Source organism: Lingula anatina, chromosome 9 (assembly GCF_051362555.1).
Source record: "Lingula anatina isolate TDL-2025a chromosome 9, LinAna3.0, whole genome shotgun sequence".
Classification (NCBI taxonomy): Eukaryota; Metazoa; Brachiopoda; class Lingulata; order Lingulida; family Lingulidae; genus Lingula; species Lingula anatina.
Genome location: NC_141775.1, coordinates 13,405,171 through 13,416,812, shown reverse-complemented (window position 1 = coordinate 13,416,812; position 11,642 = coordinate 13,405,171). Strand labels below are relative to the sequence as shown.

General features: G+C 37.9%; 1 protein-coding gene across 1 annotated transcript; it reads right to left on the bottom strand.

The window, feature by feature from the left end:
- Positions 1-5,257: 5,257 nt before the first annotated feature.
- LOC106151251 (D-aspartate oxidase) lies at positions 5,258-11,624 on the bottom strand. The gene is made up of 11 exons (XM_013524400.3): positions 11,320-11,624; positions 10,759-10,971; positions 9,782-9,896; positions 9,428-9,507; positions 8,340-8,405; positions 8,038-8,092; positions 7,803-7,904; positions 7,490-7,554; positions 6,834-6,951; positions 6,479-6,577; positions 5,258-6,301 (listed from the first exon to the last, which is right to left on the bottom strand). The coding sequence occupies exons 1-11, from the start codon at positions 11,325-11,327 to the stop codon at positions 6,206-6,208; spliced, it is 1,017 nt and encodes a 338-aa protein (XP_013379854.2). The 5' UTR covers positions 11,328-11,624; the 3' UTR covers positions 5,258-6,205.
- Positions 11,625-11,642: the final 18 nt, after the last annotated feature.

Sequence of the window (11,642 nt, the reverse complement as noted above, 5' to 3'; positions counted from 1 at the left end):
TGGGACATGCTAAGGGGCGCCACCGCGTTATATATACAGGGTTACTACTAAATATGGAATATTTTTATCATTGTTATTTTTGAGTGCTAATTTAAAATTTCTTGGCTTCATTCATCAAAAAAGTATATCATTGATTGATAAAAATACCCAGTGTTCTATTTTGAGATTTGTTGGTCAATAATATCAAATCTGACGTAAGATGTCATTCAAAAGAAAAGAACACCCCCAGAAAACCATATCAACAGTTTGATGTCAGTATTAACTTTAAGCTAAGATATTAAAGAAAATGATAGCCTCCGGACAGTGATATGCTACACAGTCAAAGAACTCATTACAGTAAATCATGAAAAGTCATCAATAGCGGGTATGACCTCCAGCAGACGCTTGCTGCGCCCTCATCCTACATGGCATACCCTGTGACAAGTTTTTCAGAGTTTGGATGGGGATATCATGTCACGCAGTGATATTTGCCTGTCACAATTCAATATTTACCGGCCGATGACCATAGCTATTAATTCTGTGAGTTACTTCCGCCCACAGATTTTCAATTACATGTAGGTTCATATCTGGGGAGTTTCCAGGCCAGGGCAGTTGCTGAACCCATTGAAGTAAAACGGTGATTATGCGAGCTTGATGTGGCGTTGCGTAGTCGTCTTGGTACACAAAGTTGTTCCTGAAGTTGACTCTTACAAATTGAAGCATTGCTTGCTGTAGAATGTCTCTGTAGGAACCCTGGTTGAGGTTGCCTCCTAGAAAAACCAACTGGTTCTGGGCACCGGCATGAAATGCTCCCCAAACAGAGACGTTACCACCCCCTGCTTGCACCCTAGGCAGTACACAATCATCGTTTTATGTCTCTAGTACACGTCGACGGACACGGACCCGACCGTCAACTCAAAAGAATTCAATTATTATCTTGCCTCATCACTGAAAACGACGTGATACCAGGTCCTCTTGAAATTAGAATTATGACTAGCTGAATCATTATTCTAAACCGTAACAAAATAGCACCGTTTGCCCTCCAAAACACCAATAAATTTAGGGGCCTTTCAGATGGTCATGAACCCGACGCCAGTGGAGCCAGGGTCATCTTTGTTTCCAAGGCCCGTTATTCTTAAAGCAAAAACAGACCCCTCCCCCTTCAAATAATCCTGGATCCTCCCCTGTAAACTTAGTGTAACACAAAATGAATATAAAAGTATTTGAAGTCAACTTACTAGGAACGATCAGGATAGGCTTATCAATAAAAGTGATCGAGCTTGAATTGATTTATTAACTTTCCCGGTATAGCACGACGACATACAGCAGAAAAAATGGTATCTTGTCGGCGGAATGATTTGCCGAAAGATTTTTTTCTCAAATTCGCAACGTCGCTTTTACACATTTAAACGTTTTTGATGATTCCCTCTTTTTTAGGGGCTTGCTAAAACTAAAGCCGTCACGGTGTGAACTACTCTTGATCACTCTTGATCAACTAATGAACTGATTACACTGTATACTGGTATTCATCGGCCTATTTCACAAAATGTCACGGGTACTACGGAAGTAAACCACCAGGCTATTAACGAAATTGATAAAAAGTGCCCACATTTCGCCTACAATTTTTTACCATGATATAACAAATTAAAACATATTTTTTTTCGGAACAAGCATCGGTGCATTTATCCTCGCTGTTTATCCCTTCAAAAGCTTTTTGTTTTCATTATGACCCTTCACACTCACTCTCCCTTTTAAATAGAAATAATACAGAGAATTTTCCCCATTCAAGAAAGTCTCTTGGTAAGTTAAAAATTACCTAAAAAAACTACAACAAAAATGTATCATCTATCGAAAAATGATGATATAAATTATTGCTGCCTGCATAGGCCTATAGCAACGCTTGACAAAACTATATACATGTTTTGCCACAGAAACATTGGTACTGATATTCCGTCTCACATCATTTCATCATCTGTATTGTATTCCAGTTCGAAGAGCAGTTAGACACACATAGATTTAAGAATGAACCGTTTCGAAACCATTTCAGAGAAAAGGTGATCCAAAGATTTCTTTATCGGTGGTATGATCACTAAGTCCTGCGATACTGACTGCATTGGGCAATTTACCAAAAGGTATAAATGTGGTTTGCTGTTCCCTTTGTTATCTCGTCCTTTATTATCTCGACGGACGACCACGTCTCAATAAAGTTTTGCTGAGCAGTGTGCCTTTTATATTACACGAAATTTATGACTTTCATACTTGTTGTAGTCAAGTGGCAATTGGTTTACGAGACGTACATACAGGGTTGCTACTTAATATGGAATATTTTAATCATTGTTATTTTTGAGTGCTGATTAAATTTTTTTTTTGGCTTGAGTCATTAAAAGAGTATGTCACTGAGTGATAATAACATCCAGTCTTCTGTTTTGAGATATTTTGGTCAATAATATTAAATCTGACATAAGATGCCATTCAAAAGAAAGGAACACCCCCAGAAAAACCGGTCATACCAACAGTTTGATGTCAGTATAAACTTTAAGATAAGATATTAAAGAAAATGATAGCCTCCGGACAGTGATATGTTACACAGTCAAAGAACTCACTACAGTAAATCATGAAAAGTCAGTAATTGCGGGTATGACCTCCAGCAGCCGCTTGCAGCGCCCTCATCCTACATGGCATACCCTGTGACACGTTTTTTAGAGTTTGGATGGGGATATCATTCCACGCAGTGATATTTGCCTGTCGCAGTTCATCACTATTTACCGGCCGAGGACCATAGCTATTAATTCTGTGAGTTACTTCCGCCCACAAATTTTCAATTGGGTTAATATCTGGAGAGTTTGCAGGCCAGGGCAGTTGCCGAACCCATTGGTTTTGAAGAAAAACAGTGATTCTGCGGCCTCGATGTGGGGTTGCGCAGTCGTCTTGGTTGTTCCTGAAGTTGTTCCTGAAGATGACTCTTACCAATCGAAGCATTGTTTGCTGTAGAATGTTTCTGTAGGAATCCTGGCTGAGGTTGCCTCCTAGAACCAACTGGTTCTGGGCACCGACATGAAATGCTCCCCAAACAGAGACCTTACCATACCCTGCTTGCACCCTAGGCAGTACACAATCATCGTTTTATGCCCCTCGTACACGTCGACGATCAACCCTAAAAAATCCATATCTGGCCTCATCACTGAAAACGACGTGATTCCAGTGTTTTGGCTGCAAACGCACGTGGTCCCCAGCCCATTGCAGTCGTCGCTGTTTATGACCTGCTGTTAACAGTGGTTTCCCTACTGGCCTTTGTGCAAAATAACCGGCTTGCAATAATCTCTTGTTCACGAGGGACCTTGAAACGGGCGTTTGAATGACATTCTGCCTCTCTTTTCTGAGGACACTGGTTGTCTTTGTACGACCAGCACGGCGTCCTCTAAGGAGAAGGCGATCCTGTCTTCTTGGTGTGATATGCGGACACCCTGGTCGAGGTATTGGAGTAGGTGCCCCTGTTGTAGCAATTCTTTGGAGGACTTCACAAACGGTTCCTGATAAATGTTGAATTACCTGGCAATGGCTGCCCGTTTCTGGCCATTTTCTCTGAGAGCAAGAATCCCATAGTAAGCTGCGTTGCTTAGCTGTCGAACCATATCTTCACTAATGTACCTGTCAAGTTTCAGAGCGATCCCTTTGTTGCTTCTCTAAACACACTCCAAAGATTGACCAAACCCATGCGTTTTTATACAAGGACAGAAATTACCGAAAAGACCACCCCTCACATTTCTGACCACAGAACATGCAACTGCATGCATCAATTGTTTCGAGAGTTGTGTGGTAATTAGGTAACACACCTGGCTACACATGGAGTGACACCTCAGCTTTGGATTTAAAGTAGTTACAGAGAAATTAAATATTTTGTAGATAATTTACTCGCCAAAAAATAATATTCCATATTAAGTGGTAACCCTGTACATGCAATATCAAAACAATTTTGCGATGAGATTGACAGACTTACAATTTCTCTTGTCTGCAAAGCACGTGTATAATCACCAGCTTTCCTGTATTCTGTTCAACACCAGAATGCATTCAGCGAGAGTCCCTGTGAAGAGAGTGCAGAGTAGGTAGTATGATAGACTGGGTTCCCATGCCTAGATCGATCCATCTGGATCGGTCTAACTCCCTGGGGAGTCTCACTAAATTGCTCTCACCTTAACCGGTTTAAATGTCTGAATCAGCTAGGGGGTAAAGATAATTACCCCCTGACAGCTTTACTAGGCGTGACAGTAATTAAAGCCGGTTAAGTTGATAGCAATTTAGTGAGACTCCCCGTGGATCGATCCAAATATCTGTGGGAATGGTCCCATAGATTCATTGTGAACGCAACCGTAGTGATTTAAAAAATAGTCTTATCTGATGAATGGCAATTTATTGTGATATATCTCAGTCATGAAGGTTATCCGGCCTTTTGTACGTTCAGTGATTTAGGGACCATTCACAGACCCTATATCGTACTAACTGTGGATCGATCCAGGATCCGGATTCTCGGTGAAGATTAATACTCAAGCAAACGACTTGTTTGAGTAAAATGGAAAACTTTCAAGGAAGAAGAGGTGGATACCATTATCTTGTATCACATTCTGTATGTTTGAGACATATTTTTCTGCGCTTTGAATTGATTTATGTACAGTTGGCTTATCTACACACATATAAAGCAAGTAATTGTTAAGTGGGAAACTTCAGGTAGCACTTAGTATCCTCCATGAGCTATGTCATTGATATGTTTTTATTTTTTTCCAAGTTAATTTGAGTTAACGTTCCTAGGAGGTGCAATGGCAGTAGCTGTCTGCGGACCCCATCCAAAACAGGAGGGATGCAGCATTAGATGAATTGCCTTGATTAACACCTCTCTATCATGGAAGGTAAAAATTACTTTGCAAGACGATTGTGATTGACGTCTAATTACCTGATGGTCAATCAAACTGTCAAATTTGATAGCTGTGATTGACAAATAGAAAAATCCTTTTGAGCGATGATTGTGTTTGACATACAGTATGTTTATTTTACCATCAATCAAACCGTCAAAAACGGACACAAATTTTTTCTAAAATCAATTTAAGTAATTTTTGACGTTCTTTTTCTTTGAAATATGTACTGTATTTTAAAATGATTCAAATTAGGCATGTTGTACTTCTACATTCCCGGATCCACCATAAAGAAATAGATAAAAAACAATAAAATATTGCTGAGGGCATTTTCTGTAATAAAACACCAACACCGAGCAATTACCAAAATTTATGTTTATTCGTTTTTTCTTGTCATATATTTTGTCTAAATTATTAGTTTTCACTTTTCATTTAAATATTCATAAAGTTAAGTGGTTAAAGATATATTAGTATACTTCTATAAGCATGTCATGCAACATTGTAAAATATATATCGACATTGAAATATATTCTAGACTAATGGCTACAATTTTAATGGATTGGGAGACAGAAAAAGGCTAACACATTATAAGGATCCACAAAATAAAATGTTTTTCAAATATCTCTGGTAGGGAAGCAACTGCCGCAAACAATGGGAGTCCAAATAAGCCTGTGGCTCATTTCATTTATAAATAAATTCATAAATTCACTACATCATCACCATGCATGTATATTAAGACTCCGTTCACATGAAAAATCTATTTTCTAAAAATCTATTTTCTATTCGCGGTATCTTGTGATCACTCCCAGCGCAGCCGAGAATTAATAACAGCTTTGGAAGAAACTGGCTCGCGCTGCCAGTAATTACGCCGCGGGGTATCCAGGGCACAGACCGTGATAACAAGATACCGCGAATAGAAAATAGATTTTAAGAAAATAGATTTTTCATGTGAAGGAAGCCTTAGTAAATTAATCTCAGGTCCAACCAATGTATTTCAGATCTGCCAGTTCGTGATAAAATTTCAACATCGAAAGTACATTTTCCATGTACAGGTAGCGTCAACACGTTTAGTCAGCCAGTAGATGAGCATTTTATTTCTCAGCTCCTGTTTTAATATGCATGCTGAGTACAGTAACATATTTTGTGATTTGATCACAGTTAACATACATATAGTTCACATTAAGGGGAAATCGTACCCTGTGCTATCGCTTTCACGTCGTAGTGCATTTAAAAAAAATTAAGTGACTCTATGTGGCCGTGCAGAGTGAGCGAAGGCTCGGTTGCGAGTTGAGGAGGTCGTGTGAGTTGAGCAAGCCGTCTCTCTACTCCAGACACTCTTCAACCAGTTTTGCGGCATGCTTGGCACACCCCCAACTTAACGACACTCCGCTAGATCCCTGTCCGTAGTTGTGAACTACCTGAAATTTGAATGTTTCTAGGTTAAATTTTAGGCCTCTTTCTGACAGCATACGTATGGTTTGACTGCAGCCACTGAACTGAACATTTTAGAACAGATCAAAGCTTTTTTGCAGAAAGAGGCGCCTGTAAAGTACTTCAACTAAGTGAGTAAATTTTCATTTTGGAAAATCACAAACCTTTATCGTTCGCCCATCCAGAATAAGCTCTTCCTTTTCAAGTCTTGGGGGTTCTCTTTGAGGTCGGAGTCCTGTCCATTCCCACAACACCTTGGCTGACTAAGGGTGTCAAAAATAAATGTCGAAGTGTTTAACCGTGGGATCGTTTATGTACAGTAATTTAAAACGTTTGCATGATATGCAAAGTACCCAGCCCTGCAGTACTTAAATACATGTATCTTTTGTTAAGCGTATTATATTGGCAATAAAATAATTCCTTGGCAGAAGACTTTAGTATACAGGAAATGAACAAGGTGTGCGGGAAACCCAAAAATGGATACAGTCAAAGACACCGTTTAGTAAAAAGACCCCTTACCCGTAAACTAGGCTGTAACTTGCAGCATTTCTCAAACACTTCGGTCGAATCCTTGACGTCAAGCTCACGGCTATAATTACCGACTTGTTTCACTCCCCCTAGGAATACGTTTTCTCGGCTGCAAAAAGACAAAAAAAGTGTAACATAAGTATATAAGTATAAGAGTATAACATGCCTTTTCAAACAGATTATTGGGTTTTCTTTTCTTTTCTTTTATCGTATCACAGCTTTAAAAATCTCTTTGTCTCGGGTAAATAAAGATACAAACACCATAAAAATGTGAAATGTAAAATGTTTATGCTATGCAACAGAGCGTAATTTACAAATGTAAATCGATGCATCACAACGGCAACATATTGTGTGTGCGTGTACGCGCGCGTGCACGAACGTGTTTGCATGTAAGAAAGGAGAGTACAGTTAAGGCATTGTTTTCGGTATGCACAAACAAATAACCAGTTTGAACTTAACTGACCACAGTCGTGGTCTGTAGACTAGTCCTAAAATGACTAAATATTTTGAAGGCCTCTGGTAAAAATATATTTAATTAATTTTTTCACTCAAATTTCTTCTTAGCCGAGCGTTGTGTTGCTTTGATCGGAAAATAAGATATTTTTCGTAGATAAAAAGGAAACAATAAGGTTGTAATATGTTTTTACCAAGGAATTATATGTGCTTCTTTATCTAGATCATACACAAAGTGGGTAATCCATGGGGCCGCCACCTACGTAAAGACAGAAAGAAAATAATACAATCACTTGATTATACTAGAATCTATCAATAATTTTTAATTTCAGTCTAAATAGATATGACCCCCTCCCAAAAAAATGTGCCATCGTGGTAAACAAAAATAATAGTACAGTAAGTATTTTTCACACGCAATGACCCTCTTTTATAAATAAAAACGAAATAGTTATGAAAAGTAACAAAACCCACATAAATCTAGAAGAAGATTAAGGTTTAAGAATATACCCTTATAGACTGCCCTCTAGCCGAGACGATGTGGGGGTCGTTAACCAGTGACCGAGAGCCTAGCCCTGTGCAGTTAACAACGACATCATATTTGTCAGGTAACTGAAGATAGAAAAAAGCGAAGAAATGTCATAGATTAATACAACAGTTCTCTTGGACGTTATTGCACGTAGTACGAATGAACCTTTACAGATTTAAAAAAAAAAAAAAAAAAAAAAAAAAAATCCAACACTACCTCCCCCAAGGATGTGATCGTTCTTCGTTCCAATGAGCCTCCCTTGTCCACTATTCTGAAATGAAGAAATAAAAGGGAAGGGTAAGATGATACTTAATTACAATAATAATATTTAATTCATATTATCTACCACCTTTGTAAAAGCTATGTGGGCTTAAGTGTCAACAACAGGTGAAATGACAAAACGGTATTTACAGAACAAAAGACGCCACTAACAACTACAAACAGCTGTGATGACTACAAGAAAGCTTGATGAAATCACTAATGTCACGATAGCAAAACGGATTCCATTTGAAACTCACTTTTTTGTTAACCATGGCAGGAAGTATCGACATTCGATCAGAACGGTGGTACAGAAGAAACCATGTCTGTAAGAAAACGGTGCACGGGAATAAGATTTCTATGTTTAAAAGTACACACGCTGGACAATAGAAGTGTCACCCCCTGAATCAGAGTAATCAAAGTTATTAACCTGAAGAGGCGGAATATAAGCGACGTCAGAATATCGATAGAGTTGAATTGTTCAGTCAGAACCTTTTTCTTTTGTGAAATTTGATGTTAATAAAATGATACCCGCAGGAGCATATCATTCCACAGTCATTTATCTCCCCCAAAGTATTGTTTCAGTAGGGGTGACACTTCTATTGTCCAGTGTGTGTATACTATACGCTTTTGAAATGTCCTGGAGTCAAATTTTATGTCTACATATCCCTTAATTAAAGCTAGTTATCTTTCACAATCCAAACCAAAATTATAACACACCTAAAAAGTACGCTACATGTATGTCGATACGCTCTCTGAAATGCCCAAGAAGAACACGAGGGCACAAACGTCTGGCCAGGCATTTAGAAATAAGTGATTTCATTAGAAACACATCGGATCAGAAATCAACGAAGCGTTGAGCAATGATTCTTGAGTAGGTAAATTGCTTTTTTTTCGAGGAAAATTAGATTTGGCACGAAAATCCCGGATAAGAAACCTTTAATTAAAATTAAGAGTTCCACAATAAGCATAGGTGTAAAACGGAGCGATAGAAATATTCCTCAACCCTCGATATAAAAATAAAAATAATAATAATAATAATAATAATAATAATAATAATAATAATAATAATATTTACTGGTTCTAGTACATAATTTACAAATGCTATAATTTCATATTACTAAAATGCCGTATTCTAACCTATACTGGAGGTGTGTGTGTGTGTGTGTGTTGATTGCTAAATCCAAAGGAATTTAAACATCATGCTTACAATAAAAAGTATGGGAGAAATTCTCTCTATTTTCATCAACGTTTATCTGAATTCTGACAGTTGTCTGATACATATTTGGACTAATAATCTATAATTAATCCGTAAACGAGTATGTAACAGCTAGCACGTATCACCTACATGTAGTCTTCTCCAAACAAACGGAGTTCTCTTGCAGTCATGTCCCGGAAATGGTACACGTAGTCTTTGTAAAAAGGGGGCTAAAGATTTAAAAATAAACAAATTTATACAGAAATCTAAAAAAACCATTTGACTCTTTCCTCTGATGCATTTACAATTCAATTAAAAAGAAAAAAAGGATGCGCAATTATACGACAGTGCCCTTATTGCTAAGCTGTAAAATACGTAATGATGCAATAAGAAGAAAGTGTTATGGATAATATATTTTAGTTACAATCTTTCAGAAATTAGGCCGTGAAGCTTATATTTTATTACTATTGACCCTCTTACAATGCTATTTAATTCAAAGTGCACCTCTAGTGGTTTCCGTGACATCTGGTATCCCGACGTCATTTGAATCCCGGCAATCCCAGCGTCTTTACCCCCCGCTGTCTCCTCGTAGAATTCCCATGCGTCTGCACACCACTGCCTGCATACAAAAAATGCATGAGTAATTATGATCTGTCCTGTTTACAAAAATCCCTTAAATATACCGTAATTAGTTATGCATGTAGTTTTCGTTATCAATTGATTTAAATACTGAAGCTGCCTCTCGTGATTACAATTATAGTTGACGTGTTGCGATAATGTCTGTAATTTTTTATTTTGTATGACATCAATGAATAAATATTTTTTTTTATAAAAGTGGAACTTAGAAGGCTGAATTTAAACAGTTGTCTCTGAACAGTGCATGTTGGAACTCATCGGTATATTGCATAAATATTGATGAAATCATTATTGAGAATAAACAACAAAAACCTGCATCCTTACCTAAAAGCTAAAGCAAAACGAAAGTAACATGTATGAATGCATTTTTATATGATGATTTAATATTTTAATAATAATGAATTAAAATTAAAATCCAATTTATGCTTTTCCCCCAACCCATCAAACAGTAACATCTGAGAAATTTATGTTCTGTTACAATTACTTTATCAGTTTTTAACTTGACACTAAAGACTAGTTTCCTTTTTGAATTTCTTTTTCAGATCATTAATCCCATTTTCTCAATCAGGTGTATCAATTCGTCATCAAATCTAAGGGTGCATTCCCAGAGATTTAGATCGATCCAGAGATTTAGATTTAGATCGACCTAACTCCCTGGGGGTTCACGCTAAATTGCAGTCAGCCGAGCGCGCACCATAGTTAATTACCCCCTTACAGCTTTTAGTAGGCGGGACAGACGCTTTAGCCGGCTAAGCTGACAGTAATCTAGTGAGACTCCCCACAGGGATAGATCTATCTAAAATCTATGGGAATGGGTCTAAGTGCATGTATGTGAAAGCGCCTACTGCATAACATTAGGATCTGTCCCTTTGACCGACCCAGCTGTCGGCCGGAAGAGACCTGCGGCCCCATTGCTGGTGGTCTGTTGGTCAAAGCGGTCTGCGATGACGGTGATTTTCGCTCCTGGCACCCTGGCTTGAATGTTAACAGCCGAGGTGAGGCCAATCACTCCTGCGCCAACCACTGCTATATTGACCATGCTCCGATGAGTGAAGTATCTAAATTAATTGCAAAAATTATTAGAAATTAAAATAAAACGTGATCAATATTTGCACCTGAATACGATGTTCATCTCTATGTTTTTATATTTGAAAGCTTGCGCGAAGCATCGATTCATGTCACAGAATACCTTTAAGGAAAACGCCGTGTTGGATCTTTTCTTATGGTTACAATAGCGCTAAATACCCTCAATCTGGAGACAGTGAAAGCAACATCTTATATAATAAGAAGATATCTACATAAGAAAACAGAAGAAGTCGTTATTAAAAGTTACTGTTCCCATTACTTTAACCCTTGCAAACGGTTATTCTACCTAAACTCAAAATGGCGTCCCCATCACTACTTACCGAATCATTAATGAATATCGCTGTAGCACTGTACGTGTATCAATATATGTGCACTTTATGCAGCTATTACACGTCACTGGTCCCACGGTCAGGTTTTGTATTCTAGAATTTCGTTCCCTCTTTTATCCTTTACATCCTCATGAAAAGAAGCCGTTTTTCTGCTGGAGGTTAGTGAAAGAATCAGTTAAACGACTTTGTTATGCTTACCTGACGTGTCGACGGTTTTGTTGTTTATATTTATAAGAATAGAAAAGTCAACCTTCCGAGGGTAGAAAATTCTATGTCTTTTATCCCGTGTTTGCCTTACTTCATTAATACGAATA